We start from the raw sequence: 24,569 nt of genomic DNA on the forward strand, positions 1-24,569 counted from the left end.
ATAGTAGCCGCCATCCAGCGTGAGATGCCTTGCTTTGAAATCGGCCTACATTTATTGGAAGGGCCGAAAGCCACAAAGAGCCGATTTGAGGATCTGAACGATTTTGTGCAGTCCAAGTAGCACTTTAACGCTCTCTTAATGTCCAGAGAATGTAGAGCCTTTTCAGTCAGAGTGGAAGCATTAGGAAAAAAAGGTTGTAGAGTGATTGTAGTGTTATGAAAATCCGATGGAATCTTTGGCATGAAACGTGGATTCATAGAGAGAAGCACCTTGTCCCTCATGAAGCGCAGATACAGTGGATCAATGGCCAGAGCCTGCAGTTCTGATACTCGTCTGGAGGGCCTAATCGCCACCAGAAAGATTACTTTCCAATTGAGAAATTTGATGTCAGCTGTTAACATAGGCTCGAAAAGGCAGTTTCACGAGGTCTGTTAAAACTAAGTTCAGACTCCAAATAGACGGAAACATTTTCCTTGGGCGGGGGGTTGTGAAAAGGCCCTTCAGGAAATCCTGTATTAATCTGTCGCAGTAAATCGGTGTAGAAGTTCTTTCTCATGTGAATCTTGATATCACTGATAGGTGAACCTTGATAGAAGATATTGCAAGATCCTCTTTCGATAACAAAAAGTTAAGGAAGGAGTTGCTGAGCAGTCACATTAGTGGCTGTAGGTTAGGTTGCTGCGCACACCAAGCGCAAAACCTTTGCCACTTACGGCTATATGATGTGTTGGTAGATTGAGCTCTTGTCGCAGCCAAAATGCGGCAACCGTCCTGAGGTATATTTAGGTTTCCGAACTGATTGGTCAGGAGCCATGCAGCCAATTTGAGGGAGCCAGGGTTGTGATGCCACACCGTTCTCTTGTTCTGAGATAGGAGATCCGACTGGGATCGTAGATGAAACTGATCGTCCAGGTGAAGCAGGTCTGTCTGGGCCAGAAAGGGGACACTAGGATGATTTTGCATGGACTATTGCTAATCATTTGTACTCTTTTCCTTATGCGAGTAAAAGGGGGAACGCGTAGGCAAACATCCCGGTCCAAGGAAAACTGTATGCATTCCCCCCCCAGAGTCCGGATGAGGGATCCTGCTGGCATGGTTTGTTTTCGAGGCTGGAGAAAAGGTCTAGAGGGGAAAGATCTTTGCCACCTCAGAGCTGTTCAGTTGCCACTTGTGCGTCTGGGAGTCCCTGCCCGTTTGTTCTGAATCCCTGGCAGGTGGAAAGCCAGGATCTGAATTTTGTGCTGAATGGCCCAGTGCCAGATGGTTTGAGCTTCTTGGGATAGGATTTGTGAGTTTCCTTGCTTGCGCAGGTAGAACATGGTAGCTGTGCTGTCGGTGAGAATCCACATCACCGAGCCCTTGATGAGGGGGAGAAAGGATTTGAGAGCCCAGTGTACAGCCCTGAACTCTAAGACGTTGATATGTAGAGAGGTCTCTGTGGGCAACCACAGGCCTTTGACTTGGAACTGGTCCAGATGAGCACCCCATCCTATTTGTGAGGCGTCTGTCACGATAATGTAAAGGAAGTCCGGTTCTACCAGTGGCATGCCCAGTTTGATGTTGAAGAGGTGAGTCCACCACTGTAGGGCATCTGCAGGGGCTGGGAGAGGACTATTCTGTCTGACCAGGAGCCTGGTGTTTATCGGCATACAAGAGCCTACAGCTTTTCTATCCTCTCTTCCGAGGGTTTCACTTGATTGTGGGTTTTCTGGAATTGTGGTCCCAGGAACACCAAATTCTTTGAGGGAGTAGTGGATGGCGTAGCCAAGTCATTGTAGTAGGAGCATTGTGCTGTTGAGAAACTCCAACGTCTGTTGGGAAGTTGTTCCCCGGACCAACCAGTTGTCCAAGTGTAGGGGATGATAGGTCGATAGGACCCCCCTCCCCACTACATCTCCCACCTTGGTGAAGACTCATGACTCGTCGGCAGCCCACCAGCCCCCCGGGCCCAGGGGGCAGGGCGGCTGCAGACCGACACGTGAGGCTGCACCACCACGTTATGTGGCAGAGCACAGACGCCATCTTGTACTAAGCCAACTCCATTTTGTTAGAAACGTTTAGATCTAACCCAGGCAGTGTCAACATGCACACTGAAAGCTGCAGCTTGACCCCCACTGGACCACGCTCACAGAGGCCCGCACTTCCCCCTCCCCCACCCCCCGCCGCATGGCAGATCCGCTGATGACTTTCTCACGAGCCACCAGACACGAACAAACAACAAAATAAAACACTGTAGCTGTTAACCTTCCGCAGTACATCATTGCCCCAGCCATGAACGGGAACATTAGGAAGTAACTGGAACCAGCCCAAAACCTGCATGCCCTGACCCTGTACCAAGCCCCCAGCGTTAGACTATGTGGCGCCCCACACCCCTGCCTACCCCGAGAACTCTTGTAATATGTAGAAACCATTTATGTAATATATGTCGTGTTGACCAACGTTCGCTGCTAACGTGAAGAATGGGTAAAGAGTAATATGCAACAGATATTTATAATGTGAAGATGTACGAAGACTGGCTAACTGATGACAATATGCAACATGTGTAGCCCTCTTTACACATACACCTGCCTAACACTACCTCATGTTCCTATGTCAACTATAGATGTGAATTGTTGTGCTAAAAAGGTATGGCCCCCAGTTAGTATCCCCTCTAATGCAAATGCATACAAGTCATCCTAGAGACCCCACAGGTTGTTATTCGCCCCTCACCCAAGGGACAGTACACCGCCTTGTGCAGGATACCGTGCACAGAGCTGCAAGGCCATCTCCCCCTCCTCCCGCCTAGGCCCTCCAGAGATAGCTGGTGTTCGAACAGCACAGCCTCGCCTCCCGGCCCTGCTGGACCCATTTCAAGCATCCGCCTCCCCCATGTCAGAGGCCGCCACAGCCTGACTCCATGACTTACGAGCTACCTGGTCCAAATCCCACCGTCTCTCAGGCACCAGTTACATGCTCCCCACGGGCCAGTGGTATCTTCAACGACCCCCAGTTAATGGCCCTCAAAAGGGGGGGCGCCCACCCTTGCACTAACAGATCGTAATACCATCCCTCACCGAATCCAACAAGACAGGATGATCGAGTAACCCCTCCCATGCCCCTGACCATGCACATTGGACTAGCCTGTTTGTACCTAAGGTATCTTTATAACTGATGTATTGGGACACTTCCTATTGCATATCAATGTTCCTGCCTGCCTACTGACCTAAGGTCAGTGCTACAAGAGTTATAAGCCAACAGAAGCATGAAGTGTAACAAATGGGTGTGAACGTGTGGCCACAAGGGCAAATGTCAGTTTAGTTACCAATCATCACTACAAGGCATGTCCGGCCCGATACTCCACCCCGATGAGCCCAGCTGACCTTCCAACCCCACGTGGCGCTGCACCAACGTCCACCAATCCTGAAGGAGCAACTATCTACAATGTATACCCCCTAGACATCACCACCCAATCCCCACGATTATGTCCCCCCTATAGCTTGTGTCACCCATGACGTCGTTCTGTAAATAAGTAGGCTTGTCTTTGCTATTGTCAGACAGAGCGCTCTCAGAGTTTGCAGAGTCCTTTGCATGGCGTATATTGATTTATATAAAACCCTTTTGATCTCACCCGCACTTGGTCCCGGTCTCATTCCCCTCCTGGGGTGTGTCCTTTATTGACTCTCACTAAGGGGGATGCGTTTATGCGGACACTTACGTTTACAAGTACAGGTAGACGTGGTGGCCCCTTCTCTGGTGGAAAGCTGCTATGGAAGCCAGACACTTGGTGAAAGTTCTGGGAGCTGATTTCAAGCCAAATGGGAGAACCGAATTTGCAGTGCTTTGGGTGAATAATTATGTGAAAGTAAGCATCCTCGGGATCTAGAGACGCTAAAAACTCTTCGGGCTGCATTGCTCTTATACCATCTTGCAACGTTAGCATCCTGAATTTTTGCTTCCTTATGTTCTTGTTCAGCACCCACAGGTCTAGAATGGGGCACCACTATCCATTGGGTTTGACCACGAAAAACCTGTAATAGGTGCCCTTTCCTCTTGCTGATGGGCGAACTCTCTCGAAGGCCCTTTTAAAAAAAAAAAACATGAGACGAACCTCTCAACTTAAGATGTGTAGGTGAGATCGAGATGTTTTTACCAGAGGAATGGGAAATTGTGGACGTTTGTGGCCGTATTGTATAGCATCTAGTGCCCATCTGTCTGTGGATATTGAGCGCCACTCGCTGAGGTGGAACGCTACCTTCCCTCCTATTTGAGTGTCCCTGTGGCAGTTATTGTGCTTTGTTTTGATGGCCTCTTTGTGAAGTGGAGGATCTGTTTTCTTTGACACTGGTAGTCCTTGTTTTGTTTGGCAGTTTGAAAGGAGCATCTATAGCCTTGGGAATAGTAGGAGGATCTGTGGTTTCCCCTTGTTGTCTCGAGAACCTGAACATCTTGCGTTTCCTGAGACTCCACGAAGAAAACCAAAGGGGCGAAAGGATCTTCTGCCTTGCAGAGCCGTAAGGGACCCTGCTGTATCTGAATCCGCTTTCATGGCGTTCAAAGCTTCTTCGATCTTTTCACCGAGAAGATTCTCACCCTCACAGGGCATGTCCACAGCCTTGTGCTGTACTTCCTGGCGAAAATCCGTGCAGCTAAGCTTGGCGCCTGAGAACCACCCCGTTGTTAATTTGTTTGAAGCTAGTCTCAGCAAGGTCTACTGCAATGTTTATGCTATGGTTTGATGCCTCCTCCCCATCTAGCACCAAGAGCATAGTCTATTTCCTCTGCTGCTCTGGAAGGTGGTCCAATAGTGGGGGCTAGACAGTGCCACATCTGGCAGTCATACCTTGCAACGATGGCCAAACAGTCGGCAGCTTTCACGGTAGTTGCTCCTATAGTAAGGACTTTCTTCCCAAAGGCGTCCAGCTTGCGGTTATTATCCTGTGGAGTGGTGCACTTGTGTTAGGAGCAAGCTTTTCGGCTAGCAGCCGCGAACACATCGGACTCCGATATTGGTTGCGATGTTAAAAACTTCAGAGTGGATTTGGGAGCTTTACATTTTTTTTCCAATCGCCCTTTGACTGCTGGTTCGGTATGGAGCCCCTCCCACCATACATGATCTAGTATTGGGATTGAAAAAACAGCCTTTCTCCTTTTCCCCGTGAGATCGAACAAGAAGCAGTCCTTGTACTGCGCCTACGTCATCCGGGGGAAATGGTTTGGCTGGACTAACCGGCGCATCCTGGTCTGGGTCTGTATCCCAAGTGTCTGCCCTCCTTGGAGAAGAGGAGAGGAGACAGTGGAAAGGGTGTCCTGTGGGGCAATGTCCTGGTCCGAGTCATCAAGCTCGTATAAGTTCTTGAGGCCGCAGGTCTCGCACTGACTGAACAAAGATTTCTTCGTACCCGAGGATTCCATAACGGGGCCGGAAACATGTTTTTCCTTTGTCGAAAGACTGGAAAACAGTAAAAGCTGAAGTGAAGAAAACATGCTCACAAAATGACGGATTCCCTCAGGAGATGACGCAAGCTAATCCCAATAGTTTGGAAGACAGTTAAAATCTGAGGGGAAGTTGCGGAGGCGGAGCAATACACTCATTGGTGCTGCCCAAAGCACCCATAACTACATCGATAGGACACTCATGGTGTCAACTTTTTTTCCATAGGAAAACTATGACATGCATAACTCACCGTAATAGCATTTCTGATGATTGGATCTGCTTAGATTCACATGCTGTGTATATGGTCCGACATCCAGTGGTAACTGTGGAGTATTGCATCTTGTCTTTCGCGGACCGAAAGGGGACGTCGGCATAGGCGTGTCTGTAACACTATCCCTATCGTGACGTGTGTAGTACCCAAAATCCCTCACGCGCCGAGGTCCATCCGATTGTATTTTTTCTGCCATGAGGGAGCCCAAGGATATAGTGAGTGAGTACATAAAGAGAGAAAGTAGTAAGACGTCTATGTTCCTTCCACCTAGAGCGGGGAGATAGGGAGCGCGCATGTGAATCTAAGCAGATACAATCATCAGAAATGCTATTACGGTGAGTAATGCATGTCTTCTGATGCTTGTTAATCTGCTTAGAATCACATGCTGTGTATAGACTAGCGAGGAGTGCCCGGATATTGGAGGTGGGTTGTGAGAAGGAACAGTAGAGAAAGAGGTCTTGGTACTGCTTGTGCCACCTGAGAATCGGACCTAGAATGAGTGTCTAGGCAATAGTGTTTTGTAAAGGTGTGTACAGAACTCCAGGTTGCCGCTTTGCAAATGGACTCAAGAGGAACATTTACAATGAATGCTATGGATGCCCCATTGCCTCGAGTAGAATGTGCTCTAGGCTTGAAGGGCAGTTCTCTCTTAGCAAGAGTAACAGTGTGATGCATTTGACAATCCACCTTGAGATAGCCCATTTAGAGACTGGAGCCGGAGCCCCTTCTCTACCAGCTGCCACTGAAACAAAAAATTGTTTAGTCTTCCTTAGTGGTTTAGTTCTTTCCAGGTAAAACATGACTGCCCTGCGCACGTCTAGTGTGTGAAGGCTTCTTTCGGCCATGCTACTAGGGTTCTGGAAGAAAGTGGGTAGTTCAATTGACTGGTTCATACGGAACTTCGAAATGAATTTAGGCGCAAACCTGGGATGTGTGCACATAACTACCTTATCTTTGTGGACTGTAACAAAGGGGTCTAAAACAGAAATAGCCTGTAGTTCGCTAACCCTTCTGATATAAAACAGCCTTCCTAATGGCTATCAGTTCCAAGTCAGGTCTTTCAGACTTGCTTTATGCATAGGCTCGAAGGGAGCTCCCATGAGCCTGGACAAAACCACATTCAGATCCCATCCAGGGGCTGGGTAAAAGATGGGAGAATAAATCCTCTTAACCCCTTACATAAAGGCTTTGATTACTGGTATTTGCCACCACAATACTTTTTGTTGCAATGTGGTGTAGGCTGACAGAGCAGCCAGATGAACCTTTAGGGAATTGAAGACTAACCCAGAGTCCAACAGGTGGGTTAGATACAACACAATGTTTGAGGGTGAGTAATCGATGGGATTGACGCCCTTGGAATTGCACCAGATGACGAAACGTTTCCACTTGCTGGCATAGCAATAGCGTGTATTAGGTTTTCTCGCTTCCCCAGAGTATGTCCATGCACCTCTGAGGAAGTTGCAGGTGTCCAAACTAAGATCTCAGGAGCCAGGCTGCTAAATTCAGAGTTTGTGGGCATGGGTGTAGGGTCTCCCCCTGTCCAGAGAAAAAAATGTACGGGCAGGGCAGCTTGAATGGTGGGGAGAGGGACATTTCCATCAGGTGAGCGAACCAGGGTTGGCGGGCCCACATGGGGGCCACCAGTATCATGGTAACTGGTTCCTGGTGCATCTTGTGCACTATCTTGTTGAGAAGGGGAGTCGGGCGAAAAGCATAGACAAATTTCCCCGACCAAGTTATCCAGAGACCGTTCCCCTTGGATCTGGGGGTACCTGGAGGCGTAGTTTTGGCATTGGGGGTTCTCCTGAGTAGCAAACAGGTCGACCTCTGGGAAACCCCATTCTGCGAAGACGCTGGACAAAATGTCTTCATGCAGTCACCATTCGTATTCTTCTGGCAGAGGAAAATCTCTGCTGAGTACGTCTGCCAGAAGATTGAGTTCCCCTGGAACATGTTGGGACAACAAAAACATCTTGTGTTTGAGAGCCCATATCCAAATGTTTTGGGACAGCTTGTATAGCAATGGAGTGTGAGTGCCCCCCCGTTTGTTCAGGTAATACATTGCTGTAGTGCTGTCGGTTAGGATCAGCACTGTCTTCCCTTGCAGTTGCACCTGAAAGGCTTTCAAAGCTTTGAACACGACTAGTAGCTCGAGTAAGTTTATATGGTTGGACGCTACTTGTGGGGTCCACACGCCATGTGCTGTCTGCTGAAGCAGGTGAGCACCCCCCCCACCACGTGAGAGATGAGTGTCATGAGTGGCTTTCACTGCAGGGGGAGTGAAAGTCTTCCCCTTCAAGAGGTTTCCTCTTGACCACCACTGCAGAGCAAGGCATAAATTAGTTTTGCAAAATTGATCAGCAGAAATTGCTAAATAAAAAAAAATAAAAAAAATGTTTAGCAATCCAACCTAAATGGTTAGCAATTTTTATATCTTTATTTTCAAAGGGATGAGTAGTTAATTGCAACAAGGCAATTGCCCAAATAAGGCACAGGTGCGGCTAACAATTCAGTGTATTACTGCAGTAATCTCCAGGCCTTTTTAACCGGGCAGCGCAGGCACCATCCATTTATTACGTTGACAATGAAACATTTAGAAGGCCTCCTGCATACAGGTTGTATCATCAGTGCCAGGTTGAGCATTAGCAAATGGCTGGGAATAATATATCTCCTGCCAATCATGGCGGGAGAAGTATTTCCAGACACTTGACAGCACACAACCCGCACTGATAATGCAGCCAGACTTGCCTGACTTCTGGCATTGTTCCGTATCCCATGGGTATTTCATGTTCTTTCCGGGTCTCCAGTGAAGCGCATAAAGCGTCTGGGATTGTCAGGGCCTGCAATAAAAACAGTGCCTTTCATCCCTCAGCAGTGATCAGAGGATGCCTGTGATGGAAAGAGTGCACAATGCTGCTAAGTCTGCAAAGTGCACAGGGCTCCCTTCGAGGCACTTAAAGAACTAACACCTCTTTGTTATTAGTCAGTGATCAGAACGGAGCAGGCATTGGCTATTTTGAACAAGAAAGCCCAAATAAAGGCCCCGCTAAGTTATGTTATCTTGCATGTGTATAGCGTCTCCTGCCAAAGTTATGACTATTTTTTTGTCATGTGGCTATAAGTATCGAGAGATCTATTGCACCTTAAGGTTATTTTTGTAAGCCTGTGCCCCCTTTTTAAATATAGGACTAGACAAGGACAATTTATAGTAATTAGAGGTGCAAGTACGAACCGCAGAAATCTCAGGGTTTTTGATTTTCAAATGTAGGTAGGTCTGCCTGCATAAATACCTTGTAAATGTTGTTTGAAGTACAGTGCAGCAGCAAACCACTGCAGCCCCGCGCTTCAAAGAACATTAAGAAGGCAATACGCCTGCAGGCTGTTATCAGTGCTAGGGCAGTGTGACCCCCTCACTAATAACACTGCCTGCAGGCACAAGGCTTTCTAAATGTTTTTTGAAGAGCGAGATCGCAGCAAACCACTGCAGTCCTGCTCTTCAAACAACATTAAGGCAATATGAAGGCAGGATGTTATCAGTGCCCCACCACCTACTAAAATAAAATTAGTATGTACTTACCAGCGGCAACCACGATGGCTGCAGAAACTGTCGAGCTGCCTCTTGCATGCTCGGCCTCGGCACATGGGATGCTCTGTGCATGTGTTTTACACGGAGCCCTGGCTGCGCACATACAAAAAAAAAATGCATCAGTTTCAGCCCAACCCGGGAGCCGCTGCCTCGCCTGTGTGCACTCTGCACCCCAGGCACAGGCTGTGCTGACTAAACCTACAATCCTCGTTCTAGAAATCATGTCGCAGTTAGTGTGACATGATTATTGAAATAAAAAGCAAATAAGCAGTATTGTATCGCAAACTGCGATGCAATACCGCTTATTTTATGCCTTGCAGAGCGAGAACTAGGGCTGGCGAGACAACTATCAGATCTTCCCATTGTCCGCTGGCCTGACACCACTGGCTGTTGAGCCACTCTTGCATGGGACGCATGCGCAGCCGCGGTGGGAAACTGTTAGGCAGAATCCAGTGCAATAAATCCCCTTTGGTATCAGTCTGTACCACAAAGATTTAGTTGGTAGCTGTGGCTGAGCAGTCAGACTTATCTTAAGAGGGAGATGAGCAGTATTCAGTTTTTACACAATAGGCGCACTAGACTATGGAACAAGGAAACACTGACCAAAGCTTGTAGTTAAAAAGTAAATATATATTTATTTTATACACCTCAAATCAAACACATCCATCACAAGTATCAAGCAAGTTAAATTAAGTCAAGGAAAAATATACACGCCCTATATAAATTGCAGACCAAGTGAACCAGAGTGTAAACTGAGCAAAACGGCACAGTGAAAACTACACAGAAGGGAGGTTGACAATTTCTCACAAGGGAGGGAATACACAAGTTATTCAGAAATAGCTTCTTATACACCCTAGCAACATTTACCATTAGCTTGTGACCCAGTTAGAGCAAGACAGTGCATCAGTATAAGCAGTACTAAAATGAAAACTGAGCAAAATGGCATTTCACAAGATTCAACAGTGGGAAGGAAGGTGTAGTTATAAGAAAGGGGTGCATCACACAGTTCGAATGGAGAATCAATCTCGAGAAAGCAGATCTAACAAATGTGACCAGAGTCAATAGGCCTGTGCAAAGGTTAGTGGTACACGGCAAGGGCCCATGAGCAAAATGTCCTCGTAGCTGCAGTCAAGTCTTTGGTTAACGATATTTGAAATTGTGGTTGCAAGAGTTGAAAAGACAATGTTAAGAGAGGGGGGCAGCCAACCCAACAGGTAGGTAAAGGATTTAAAACACCTTTAGCACTACCGCGAAGAAAGGGCGGCCTGGCGGAACAATGTACCTTTAAAGTGAAGAAGTGGCTCCTGTGGTGGCGGTTGTTCCTGCAGTTCGAGGGGTCCAGCAGAGGAAGAGAGGCTCTCGTGGTGGAGGAAGGTTCGAGGTACTGCACTAACCAGGGATGAAACCAGCCACAGTGCTGCCAAACGAAGTTTAAAAGGTACGCTCCTTTTAATCGCGGTCCGGGTCGATAGCTGCCTGGCTATCCGGTCTCCAAGTGCAGGGCACTGGCGATTCGACCACAGCAGGTTCGGGAAGGTGATTGGCAAACTGGTTGGCCCCACCAGCTCCAGGGAAGAAGGCTCTTTCAGATGAAGATCGCCACTCGTCGTGTGGAGAAAACGGTAAGACGCTGCAGCAGGGCTTCACCGGTGGTTCAGTCGTTTCAGATGTCTTTGGCTTCTCTCCTCTACGGCTTCTTAGTTCCAATGGCGACGTCTTGCTCTTCCAGTCCTCAGGACCCTGCTTTTATGCAAAAAGAGCCCCATTCATACGGCCTAGCTGTCACTCACACAGTGGAGTGGTCATCTTGGCGGGAGACCCTCCAGCCTATCAGGATAGAGTACGACATGGGTTGCGGAAGCAACCCTGTCCATGGGTCCTACTCCCCCTCCCACACAATGGACCCACCCCAGACTCAGTGGCGCCGGAAGGAGGGCTTCTGGGCAAGCCCGCCAAACGGACGAACAAAGGATCCCGACCTGGGTTAGGATTGTAGTGAAAGACACGAGAAAGAAGTTATATTAAAGTTCTAGCAAATAAAACCCACCGGAGCAAAGTTAATATTAAAATGCACCGGCGGTATGTTAGAGGCTGTCAGAAAAAGTGGTAGCCTCGAACAATGGGAAAATCCCTTAGGGAAATATTCGCAGTCGAATATTTATGGTAGTAACCACTGCCACCAGCCAGAAACTTTTGAGAGGGGTACTGTACGGTACCATCTCGAAAATGAACATCGGGGAAAAACTATTAACCCCTTCCAGTACCTCCAAAGTAAGATGGGCTGTACTGGTTTAGTTCATAGAAATTGACTAGTAAAGTCAATGGGGACTTTACATGCCCTGGGAGACAGTAGTCAGTCCCAGGGTATGGAGTCTATGTTTGGGGGTCGCTACAACACCCCAGTGTCACTGCACTGAGGGTGCTGTGTAACAAGTGAATAAAGATGGTTGCTATGGGGGAGAGAAAATCCCATAGGCATTAAACACAAAAATGGCCTAGAACACACCAAAAATGCCTAAGAGTGGGAAAAAGACTCCCTCTTAGCAGGTAAAAAGAAACAAACCCTTCAAATCCAGCAAAGCTGCTGGGGGACTCTATAGGTAAGGGAAATTAGCCATAAAGTGCGAATTCTCCCCAACAGGAACCAAGTATATACATGACGCCATCATCCCTAGCAAACGCAAGACCTTGCGTACCGTCACCTCCCGACTGGCTGCATATTGAGGAATCAGAGAGCATGTTCTGAACCCTCTCGCTGGAGGGGAAGACTAGGCAGTCTTCCGTCCGAACGAGCGCTCCCAGAAATTGTTTTACTTGGCTGGGGAATAAGTAGAATTTCTTTTCGTTGATGGAAAAACCCAGGCTGAAGAGGAGATCTACTGTTTTTTGGGTGTTCGAAAAACAAGCGAACGAGTCCCCCGTAATGAGCCTGTCATCGAGGTAAGGTTAGTCTGCGCAGGTGTGCTGCTGCCACTGCCAGGACTTTGGTAAACACCCTTAGCGCCGAGGCGATGCCGAAAGGGAGTACCTCGAATTGGTAGTGTTTGTCCTGGATCATGAACCTTAGGTATTTTCTGTGCGCTGGCAACATTGAAATATGAAAGTATGCATCTTTCATGTCCAATGTTGCCATGAAGTCCCCCTGTTTCAGCAATGGCATCACCTCCTGCAGTGTTATCATGCAAAACTTCTGGGGTTTTATGAACTTGTTCGCTGGGCGCAGATCTAGAACAGAACGCATGGGGAGATCCTTTTTGGGTACAAGGAAGTACACTGAATAAATACCCTCATTTACCTGAAGAATAGGGATGGCTTCTATGGCGTCCTTTCCCAGCAGTGCTTCCACCTCTTGGATCAGGATCTCCAGATGGTCCGGTGAAAGGTGCCGTGAGCGCGGCGGTCTTAACTGTGGAGGTCGGGCGAATTCCACGCAATAACCGTGGGCGACCGTCTTTTAAGACCCACTGGTCAGAAGTTATCCCCTCCCATGCCTTGAGGAAAGATGTTAATCGCCCCCCGACCGGGGAGACACGGGAGGGGACCTGGACTTGGTCATCATTTCTGACCAAAGGCTGTGGGGCTCCTCTGGGATTGGGGCCTCTACCTTTGCCGCGTTTCACCCCTTGAGGGGTAGTAAGTAGGGCTTCCATATGTTTGATTTGTGTTGAAGTTACCCGTGCCCTAGTTCTGACCAGCACGGGCTTGCCCTCGAAAGGACCGCCGAGAATGATTACCCCTCTCGGAGGAGGGTTTCTGTGTAATTTGGTGCAAGGACCTTATAGTGTCGTGCTCCTTCTTGGCTGTCTCCAACGCTTCATCCACTGCTTTCCCAAAGAGGTTAGTCTCGTCAATGGGTTTATTAAAGAGGGAGGTCTGAGTCTCAGGTCTAAATCCCGATGTACGCAGCCATGCGTGTCTTTTCAGAAGAGTCCCTTGTGCAAGAGACCTGCCTGCTGTTTCTGCAGTGTCCAGGGTGTTCTTCACCACATTCTGGTTAACCAGTCTTCCCTCCGAAACAATGGAGAGAAGCTTTGTCCTGGCGTGTTCAGTAACCTCCTGGAGGCCTTCTTGGAGTATGTTCCATTGGGCATCAGCATAGCTTGTTAATAGCATAGTATTATTAGCAACCCGAATGGTGTATGCAGCTGCTGATGTGACACGTTTGCCCACGGCATACAACCTTTTAGACTCCTTGTCCGGTGGTGATTCTCCCGTGGCAAGGGGTACCCCTGCCCTCTTTTGAGTGGTAGTCACTACCAGCGAGTCTGGGATGGCGTGACCTTTGATATACAGAGGGTCAGAGGGGGAAGGCTGAAATAATTTTTGAACTCTCTGGTTCACTGCCCATGTCTGAGCTGGGGTGACCAATGAGGAGCTACCCGTCTCTTAACAGAGTTAAGGAGGGGGATGGATTGACTCGCCAGAGGTTTTTCCTTAATATCCTCCACAAAATCCTGCTCAGGTCCTGCTCTTGAGTGGCAATTTTGAAGTATTCAGCTGCTTTTTTCAACATGGACTTGAGCCATTTGGTCATCCACAGGGGAGGCCTGGCGAGCCGGGGTGGACGGAGGAGAGTCTAGGCACAAAATACCAGTGTCCTGATCTTGCTGTGTCTAAGGCTCTTAACCTTCCTGCTGGGTTTTCTCCCAGTTGTCCTTCGTATCCTGTTGATCTTCCTCATAATGTTCGAGAAAAGAAGCTTCTTCATTATAGATGTTTCTATATGTGTCCATATGGACCACGTCTTGTTGGAAAACATGAGACTGAACTTTTTGAATTTGGGGGTTAGGGTCTACCCGAGCCCTTTTCGGGGGAGGATGATCAGAAGAACCGATAATCTGCGCCAGCCGATCCATGTAACCCTCAAATTTTTCTGTAGTCCACTTAGAGGACCCAAACGGGCATACGCGAGGAGAAACGACATTCTCTGCACTGTGGCGTCACAAGGAACCTCTCAGGGTGTCGGAGAGGGGCTCTTGACTATCTACGCAAGTGTCATTAGAATCGAGGATCAAATCCGCCGAAATCTTTTCTGCGGCTTGGCCCATAACTTTAGGCGAAACCGGAGTAAGGCCCCACCGCCGCTGCGATTCTCCCGATGCTACTCTTGATAGTCGCCGAATCATCGTGAGACAAAGGCTCCGATGATTTGTCAGCAGTAGAAATACCGTCTGCGGCACCAGGAGGCCTAGTGGTTGGTTTTCCGGGTAGAGACCTAGCCGTAGATTTCTGCCTACTGAGGCCTTGGAAATCGTCACAGCGTCGGGCTCCCGAACTTCGACGCATGTAGGTTTTGGAGTAGCGCCCTTTGTTTTGATTGCCCAGTCGCAATACGCTGCTGCGGTTGCGGGGAAGGCTTTGGATCCGAGTGATCCGAGGGAACCGGCAAAGTCTTCGGCGGCCCCACTGGCGCTTCCGCCTTTTTCGACAAAGGCGTTGAAACTGGCGTAGGGGTTGTGTGCTTAGTGCAATGTGTTTGTACGCCTCTGTCGCCAGGTGTAGTCCCTGTAGCAAGGCAAGAGTCAAGCCTGGAAGGGTCAGGGACGGGCGTTGCGGACCTAAAGTGTGCGCCTCAAGGTCTAACATCCGCGTTGGACGTTTGGTCATCCGAAGTACCCCTGTCACTTTCGGCAGGCGTGGCGGTGGGGGCTCCACGCGTGACATGCCGTACGCAGCCCACCGCTTTACATGGCGCTCCTTAAGGGTCTGAGGCCGAAGGAGTTTGCAGGCCGCACACCGCTTCTCGTCGTGCTCTAGGGGGACACAGCAAAAGGGAAGGATGACCAGACCGAAAGGGAAAAGAGGGGAAAGACATACTAAACAATATGGCCACTCCGGCCCCACTCTCCCTACTGTATAGGTCGGCCAGAGCACCCGACCACGTGGAAAGTCCGGCTGCCGGATCTTGGGCGCCAAAATCCACAGCCGTAGACGATTCCCCCGTAGTCTTCGTCGAAGATGTTCTTATTGGCGAAATGACTCAACAGGGAATAAACCGACAATTCGGTAAAGATAAACAATGTCTCTAGTAAGAGCTCCGCTGTAGGGCGACCAGTTATCTGGGCGGAAAAAAACAATCCGAGGGACCTCGGCGCGTGAGGATTTGGGGTACTACACACATCACGATAGGGATAGTGTTACAGACACGCCTATGCCGACGTCCCCTTTCGGTCCCCGAAAGACAAGATGCAATACTTTGCGGTTACCACTGGATGTCAGACCATATGCACAGCATGTGATTCTAAGCAGATTAGCAAGCATCAGAAATTAAAGTTACTGGGGTTTTCCCAGCCTGACGGGGAATATTCACAGCATGTAACTTCTGCTTTTATTTTCTAGTAATATCAGTCAACCTTTCCGAATGGTCTTGCTCCTGCCCCCCCCAGACCCCCCCGGACACCTTTGCCCGCCCAGCAGTTTGAAGACAAATGATTTAGAGTCAGTGTATTGAAATGTAGCTCATGAATATCAATGAAGGCTATATTTTGCTGGTCATTGAGACCTGGAGTTGGACAACCCTGATCCAAGCCCTTGTACTCTCCCCGCAATCCGACAGAAGGCCCACATTTCACAGGTTTTTGGCAACAAACCCTTATGTCTTTGAACTCGCTGTATACCGATGAGCAGAGGCAAGTTGTGGCTTAGACACTTAAAAAAAACTCACCGACCTATTTATATTTCTAAAATGGATATAAAAAGCATTGGTACCATTTAAAATTATTTAAATTGTCTAGGAAGCTCATAGGTCCAAACGAAGACCAGGAAGCAAATGCCCATATTCTGGCAAGTACCTGTTTTAGTCACTGGTAAGGAGTTCTGAAAGTACTCCCCTTAGGGTCAATGGACAAACCCAAAGATCCTGCTGCAGTTAAAGTGAAAAACAGCTAGGTAAGTATTAATACCAACAGTTGCAGCAGGAGGGGCAACCATTAGGCAGAGGAAGCCGAGGGAACCCAATAGAAGATAACCAGCCCAAGGTTTGAGTTTTAGGAGCACAGGGAGAGACAGCTGCAGAGTGAGCACAGGCTCACAATTGGTTGGTAGGCAGAGCAGCAATTGGAGCTAGGATACCCTGGATATGGTGGCAAAGCATGTGGTCAGGGTCCACGGACCTGGGGACAATAAGTAGGACACAAGCTACTGGAGGAACAGTGGGTGGACTGGTGAGTTAAAGGCCCATGTCAGGCTAGCAGAAGCTGGGCCCTGCACTCAGTGCAAGTTGAACCCACAGTGCAGCGAGGTGCCAGACAGGGCAATCCTGACAAGGACCAGAGAGGAAGCCCCAGGAGTTGCAGGACACCATTGCAGCAGCAGAAGCACTCAGGAGGAACTGGCAAGAGTCTCATGCAGCTCAGGGTGGTACCAGGAGGCAAGCCACTCAACAGAAAGCGCGTTCTACGACAAAGGCAACTGTTGGAGGAAACCCTAGAATAGCATGCAGTTTTTCAAGAAGCTCCCACCTTTAGACACCAGGGTCAGACAGATTTCACAGGACCCAAAAAAAAAAACACAGGACACTAACATTCCAGCACAGACAAACCAGTCTGGAAGGCTGAGAAAAGCAATGCAATCAACCAGGCCCCGATTCAACCTGCGTAGAGGAGCAGGGATGCCAAAAGGCAAAGTGGCACAGCATAGGTAGTATGGCCACATCAGGAGCCTCAGCAACAGCACTTTTGTCCGCATACCAGGTGTGTTCAGGAAGACATCGGAGGAATGGCCAGGGTCTCCCACCAAGAAGCAAATTCACACACGCTGGACAAACCAGCTAGACAAACCCCAACTCAGGCAGTGCAAATATTTGGACATTGCTAAAATGGATTTTCAGAATCGAACCCGTGGGCAAATGCTGCAAGGCCACCCCATTCTGTTGAAAATGACGACAGTAATGTCTAGCCAAAGTCTTTCATGGTAGTGACTGAGCAGCAAGTTCTAGACTTAGGAGGGTGCATCTAGTGAAGGATTCAGTTAAGCACACAGAGCACTCTTGATTGAAAATAGACAGAATGGAGTGTAGCTATATTGCTGAATGCAAAAAAACATTGCCAGAAGGACCAGCAGCCGACCACCTTATCGAAGAGAAGGTGAGGGACCATATCATTCAGTATTTCCAGCTTAATGAAACAGGGGAGGTTTCTCTGCGTTCGTTATGGGAACAATGTAAAAATGTGATAAGGGTTGAAATTATTAGTTTGTCCATCGCAAGCTGTTGCATACTCAAATTTCAACTCATGAGGCACGGGTTCAAGCTTTGGAACAGAAGCGAATGGGCTCACAGAGGACCTACCGTCAGTTGAGGAACATTAGAGGGGAGCTGGAAACTATGCACCCAGGAGGCAACCAAGTCTCTCTTATGTACTAAGCAGTTTTATTGCTCAATGAGTAATAAGGCTAATAGGGTCCTGGAATGGGAATTTCAGAGTCTTCAAACTAGGAATTATATTAGGTGTCTCAGGGCTACCGGGGTAATCTCTATTCTGATGAGGGGAACTAAGATGAACATTCTCACAGATTACTACACCTACCTTTTTCAGGCTAAGACTCAAGACAGTGAGCAACAGCAGTGATAATTACAACACTTGTCTCTTCCCGTACTTACGGCGGAGGAGGAGAAGCAGCAACTTGAGTGCCCGATTGAGAAGGAGAAAGTGGTATAAACTATCCGGGCTCTTCCTTTGGGCAAATCATTGGGTCCCCGATGGGTTCTCCATAGCTTTCTACAAGAAATGTCCAGCCCAGTTAGTACAGTCGCTCACGCGGCTGTTTAACAATTTTTCTATGACTGGCTCAGTGACTTCTGTCGGGTTCTCACATCACTTTTGCTTAAGCCCGGAAAGGACCCATAAGACTGCTCTCCGAACGACCTATAGCGGTCCTAAATTATGACAGGAACATGTATTCTAAAGTCTTAGCTTGCCGCCTAGCCCCTTTGCTTCCTAAGCTTGTGGGACTAGACCAATCCGGTTTCATCCTTCAACGCCAGTCCCAGGATAACATTCAGAGGGTGATTAATGCAGTGTATTGGTGTAACATGTCGATTGCCCTCTTGTCGCTCGAAGCGATTAAAGCTTTCAATAGCATTAGTTGGTCCTATTTAACTGCAGTTTTAAAAGCTTTTCATACTAATTTCATGACTTATTTTGGCTCATTTCGCTTGTCCATCTGCGTCCATTAAAATTAAACTTAAACTGCGCCCCGAAACCAGTTCATCAAGGCACACGTCAGGGTTGTCCCCTATCCCCACTTCTTTTCACTTTAGCTCTCGTACCCCTGGCCACAAGTGTAGGAAGTAACCCTTTCATTACTGGAGTTAACGCTGGCGAAACTGCACAAACTAGCCCTTTACGCTGACAATATTTTTATGATGGCCGATCCAGCGTCCACTCTGCCAGCGATTACTAAGGAGTTGGATGTTTGTCAGGTTTCTGGGTACGCTATTAAGCTAAAATCGGCAGCTCTTCTCTCGATTGCCCCGAGCAGACCTCTACTCCTTACAAGGTGCATATCCATTTAGATGGGAGAAAGATGAGCTTAAATATTTGGGAACCTTTCTTACCCGCTCACATGCTATCCCCTTTCAACATAACTATCCAGCTCTCTCATGATTTTTACCAAGACCTGGAGTGATGGAAGGAAACTGAGAGCCTGGTTCGGTAGGTGCACTGCAATTAAAATGGATGTACCACTTAATTTACTTTGTGCTTTTTTGGCCCTCCGAGTATTGCTCCCTTCTGGCACTATTAAAACTTTGAAATCTAAGCTCTGGGAATATGTCTGGCAGTGGAAGCCTCACCGAGTGTCTAGAAGAGTCCTTACTCACCTGAAGCGACAGAGGCGTGGTGGTAACCAACATACACCAGTACCTGGTGGCTGCCTAAATACCAGTTCTACTTGATTTCTTGGATGCTCAGCTGACTAAGCACTGGGTGGAGTTCGAGCAGGTCTGTCTCTGCGTTCCCCTGGATTCCCTACCCTGGCTCCCATCCAATTACTGGCCCCCTAGGGACTCTTTGCACAGTGACCATGTTACCCTACTGGGCTAGGGCGACTCAAAAATACTGACTCATCACCTATCATTCCATCGGTCTTTCATAACCCATTCTTCACTCCTGGTCTGACTGGCAGAGATTTCCCTCAATGGCAGGAAGGTGAACTACAGGACCTGGGTCAACTATATGAAGGAGGGATTTGAACAGTTTATGACACTCACTTTACATTACCAGTGTCTGGGAGGTTCCATAATGTGGAGCTTAGACATTGGATGCCCCACCCTGAGACTGAGGGAGGGGGAGCTAGGGACCAAAAGCCTTTTGAGAAATTGGCATCTTAGTCTTTCCTGCCATAAGGTCTAAAATAAATATAAGTTACTTGTCACTGGTATGAAGGCAGAGACTTGCAGAAAAAACGAAGGATTTTTGTTGCACGACTCCTCACACATCATGGGAAACTACTTGGAGGAGGGCCTATAGGGCATCCAAATGTACCACTATATTGGAAAATGTCTACAAGATTCTCTACCGCTGGCATCTCACGCCAGATTGCTTGCATACTATGTATCTGCTTGTCTCCTCTCATTGCTGGCAGGGGAGGGGTGTGGAGGTCGGATCCATGGCCCATATCTGGTGGCATTGCCCTATTAAGCTCTACTGGGCAACATTTGTTTGTTTAATCCATCAAATTGTGGGTATTCAACTCCCCTTGGACCCCCTTGTGATTTTGTTGGGGGGGGTGTAGGCGACCAAGGTGGTCTTTACTATTGGGGCCCCCACTCAGTATTGGCTACCCACATGCTTACCGCAGCCAAGTTAACCATTGCCCAATAATGGAGAAAGATTGAGGCTCCCTCCCTTAACATGTGGTGGGCAAACATGGTGTATATTCTATTCTGACTCGTTAACTAAGTACCAGCACATATGGGGGTCCCTTTGCAACCTTTGACTTCAAACTATATAGCACACAAATCCCCCACCAATTTAGTTACATTATTCGTGGAAAGAATGGACGCTATCCCGAGGACGGTCCTGTACACATTTGCTTTATATAGCTGCAAATGATTTAGTGGTTTTTCTCTTTGTGGTTTGGACCTCTTTATTTCTTTACCCTGTAATGTGTGTTGCTACTTCTCTGCTAGACCTCTTCCTCATTGTGGTTTGTTGTAAGCAAAGATCGGAAGTCCTCAGCCAATACCAACCCCTTACAGGAAGCCACTACCAGCAATATCTGTCAGTCAACTCCAGTGCCAGCAAGACTCATTGACAAGCAGTCAGTCTGCAACCAGCCCAAAGCAGTAGTCCAGCAGCTGTAACCCTGTGTTACCCATCTCGGCCTGTACAAGTCCCCCCCTACCCCCTTATGGAGTCCTCAACATTCAGGCCCAGCACATGAACTCCACATCAATGGCCTCTGCTGGGAGGCCCCCGCTCTGAAGCACTACAGGCAGCCAAGTCGGTGGAGGGCAGGCCTGCACCAGCCTCCAGATGAACCTTCAAACACTAAGTATGCAGTTCACAAAAGGCCCTCTCCAGTGCCTACATAAAACAGAGCATGTCCGCTGCTAGAGCTCACTCCAAGCCAGGGCCGTGGTTCAGCCACACAGCCAGCCACCAGCACCGCAGTGCAGCAGCCACTACAAAGATGGAAGCGGTCCTGCACACTCCGCAAACAGGACACAACTGCTTGTCAGAACTCCACCGATCATGACCAGGCAAGAGGTAGGGTTCAAGACTTTGAATCTGTTAAACTCTATGGACTGATGGGGCAGAAATAGGTATGTAAACTGCCCCCCACTACTCAATCAAAAACCATTTGAGTCTTCTGAATTCACTGGGCGCACTTTGTGCATTGGTTCCATTGAAGGAACTCCAGGAGTTGTTGCCACAGAGGTTACTTCTGGTGTTGAGATTTATGTCCAACTAGCCAGTGGCTAGTCAAGACTGTTCCCGAGACTGGACAGCTGGATGACCCTGGCACAATGAAGAGACCACCATGCTGCTTAAAGCCTCAGGGGACCCCCTAGGACCTGGTGCAGGCAAGAGGCGGCGAATGAACACTGCTACCAGGAGGCAGAAGACTACTCTGGTGGAAGAGAGAAAGCAGTATGACCTGCAAGGCCACTCTTCAAGCTGGAGAGCTGAACTGCAGGGGAAGGCCCCTTATCTCACAAGCCAGGGCTCTGCAGAGCCCAGAGTGAGCTTGGGCTGCAAAGCAGTGAAACTAGGTAGCCCAAGTTGGAGCTGTTTACTCCACAGAGTGGTCTCTGGATATTGACGAAAGCTTCTAAAGGCAAGATCCTCAAGCAAGGTTTGAGCCTGGTTGTTCCCACTGGTCCAAGGGATGAAGCACCAATGAAAACCTTCAGAAGATCAAAGGAGCCGGGCTTTACTGACACGAGTGCCGAAGGCAATGCTGTCTGGCTGCAAAGGCGATCCAGGGGTTTTCAGCAGATTTCTCCTCTTCATTGGAGCTAAGTTGGTCCAAAGAGAGTGGTGTTAGTGACAATGCACAGTTAGCCAACACATACGACACAAAGACGAAAGGTCCACAGCGATCACATACTGAAAATATTCTCCTTGCAAAGCATCAGGAATTATCAAAAGGTGAATACCTAAATATAACAAAAATAAAAAGTGTCTCCCAAAACGCAAACACGTTTCTAAACACGAATCCAAGACAGTTAAGTAATACTTCCATGTACTTATAGAAAGTTTTACAAGTTTAAGACAACACTGTCCAAAGAAACAAAATTAATCGGCAGCTCCCAATTTCACAGAAAATGCAGAAGAGGCAGGCAAACTGAAAAAGAGGTACCATTAAGGTTGGGGAGAATTGAGGACCCCACCAGTTGAGGTACAGACACCTGGAAAGAAGATTGCAGTGGTCGCTCCAAGAATAGTTGGTGTGCGTTAAAGTTAGGGGGGGTTTGAAGGAGGATTGTAGGTCAATTCCCAAGACTCAAAGGACCATTACCAGTGAATGAATTATAAAGTCCAAAGACCAAGAAAGTGGCCGACGCTGATGGGACAGATCGGGGATGCTCAGGAGGTCCAAATTCAAAAGTATGCTTAGGCGTCTTGTTAGAAGGTTTGTCAAGGTGCCAGTTCCTTTAGTTTGGCCTTCTAGCAGAGCCCCTGGAGATGGCGGAGCAAAGAAACCACAACTGGCAACATTGGACCAATCATGGGCATCGGCACCTAGAAAGGATGCTAGCCAGCATGGTGATCCAGAATCTATGGATTCTGAGAATCAAAAAAAAAAAAAATAAAGCTTTGAGTTAAACAACAAAAATTTTAAAAAAACACCATACAGATGTATCGACAGTGGTAGAGCAAACATATCTAGGACGATGTTTAAATGGTTCAGGATAAAATCCACCAGCACAAACACCACACTTTAGCCTGCATATGTCAGAGCTAACATGGAGGGAAACAAGGAGTAATACCAGCACCAGAGAGACGGTTTGATGCACAACACTAAGGCACATGGCATAGAGGGTCAGCAGCCCAAAAAAATGCTTGCACTGGATACACGCGATGAAGCCGGTCACAATACATGCAACCCGTTATGGCAGAGGGACATAAAATGACTGGAACCAAATAAAATAAACCACATGAAAAGAGCATGAACAAACCTTTCTGCATTAAATTAGTAAAACCTGCCGGTAGATTTGCAGCAGTTTTGCACATTGCTGAAGTATACAAAACACTATACTTGTCCCCAATACACACATTTTGAAAATCAACTCTGGAAGATCACTATGTGGCTCCTTGTAGATTGTCCCATACAAATATACATTAAAAAATACTTACATAAAGTAATCAATGTCATAATTAAGATTTGGGTTCCAGATCCCAGGAAAACAGACAGCAACATTCCCTTTCTTGGTGGCCTGAAAATGTCTCCATGAACCAGCTTCCAGCCAAATTCTTCCTGGGCATCTTCCTGCAAACAAATTACATATATTTAATCAAATGTTCGAATGATTGCACAAGGGGGGGACGCAGAGCAGCAGTGGGGGTGGTAGTTCATAGTGATAATTAAGTCCTGTATTTAACTGGCTGTTAACTTTATCTCCATTGAAATCACTGGACCCCCCTCCACTTTTTATTTTAGCCCTGTCCTAACTTGTAAAAGGCAAGTAAAGCCTTTTTGCTTACCTTTCCTAGCTCAGGTCTTTTGAGGACACTGCACAGCCCATATGGTGAACACTGAGGGGCAACTGCCCCCTTTAGGTGATTCCTTTGTTTTACTGCAGGACACATCACCTTACAGTGATGAGATGCAGGGGTACTTTGTATCCCGCCATTTGTTTTATGCAACGTCAGTTACATTTTTATGATGTGTACCAGAAGGGTTGGTGGAAGCAGATATTGGTCTACGACTTTCACATTTTTTTTTTACACAATGCACTTTGTCATACCGCATAATCCCATTTAGAAGACCAAATACTCACAATAACCAAGCCAAGCGTTTTTTGGCATAACCTTTGGCCATCTTGTCCCTTGGTCGCCTTCCTGACTTCTCGCATAAGGAAATCCCATATATGCTAATGCCTTTCCCAGGCAAAACCTACAATTATTTCGTCCAAGCAGCAGTGTAAGCATCTGGCCGGATTTGGGGAGAGGATCCATCTTGTCCCAATACACATTCCAGCTAGAGGGTCTGTTGCTGATGAGATGTGGGGAACGGGTGTCCAGGATTGGACAGCTCGTTAGTTTAATAGTGTAGATTCTGGTCTCTGGTGGGTTGTGGGAGACACCAACTCGAATTTGGGATAGAAGCAGGAGTCATGCAGCCTTTCTTCAGATGGTAGTTTAGAGCCAAGTCACCTAACAAAGAGACGCAGCACACTGAAGACCCACAGACTGTCAATGAAGATAATCAGCATTGCCTCCAGCCAAGTCCAGGTGAAGCCTCGTCTCTGCATGGAATCAAGAACACCCTGAATGGTGCTTAAACTCTTGGGCTGGTAGTACCAACCAGCTCTAACCCTTGAACAAGGAACCTACCCTTAGGAGCTTCAGAAGCATCCCGGAACTACTTGTGTGCCGACCAGCTTCCATTTAGGGCACTTTGTGCCTCAGTCCCAGTTTGAAGATTGGCTTGGAATTCTGCAGGTTGTCTACTTGTGGATCAAGACTGGTCATCCTGCAGTTGCTGCTCTCCAACAGAAAAACTAGCCTTCCTTGAGCAGAGTCATTATCTCCACAAGTGTCACCTGCCGCCACTTGATCATGGTGTTCTTTGATGCTGCCCTTCTACTAGATCAACTATGGTGGATGCGGGGGTCTACTTTCACTGTG

The 24,569-nt window shown here is 47.9% G+C and overlaps 1 protein-coding gene across 1 annotated transcript in view; it reads right to left on the bottom strand.

Annotated features, from left to right (window-relative positions):
- Positions 1-24,569, bottom strand: part of TM9SF2 (transmembrane 9 superfamily member 2) — a 993,889-nt gene that overhangs the window by 593,336 nt on the left and 375,984 nt on the right. Inside the window, exon 10 of the mRNA XM_069637011.1 lies at positions 23,076-23,208. Coding sequence (XP_069493112.1) covers positions 23,076-23,208 — 133 coding nt within the window. The remainder of the gene's footprint in view (positions 1-23,075; positions 23,209-24,569) is intronic.

The sequence above is a fragment of the Ambystoma mexicanum genome, chromosome 7p (genome assembly GCF_040938575.1).
Source record: "Ambystoma mexicanum isolate Mex_15411 chromosome 7p, UKY_AmexF1_1, whole genome shotgun sequence".
In the NCBI taxonomy this organism is placed as follows: domain Eukaryota; kingdom Metazoa; phylum Chordata; class Amphibia; order Caudata; family Ambystomatidae; genus Ambystoma; species Ambystoma mexicanum.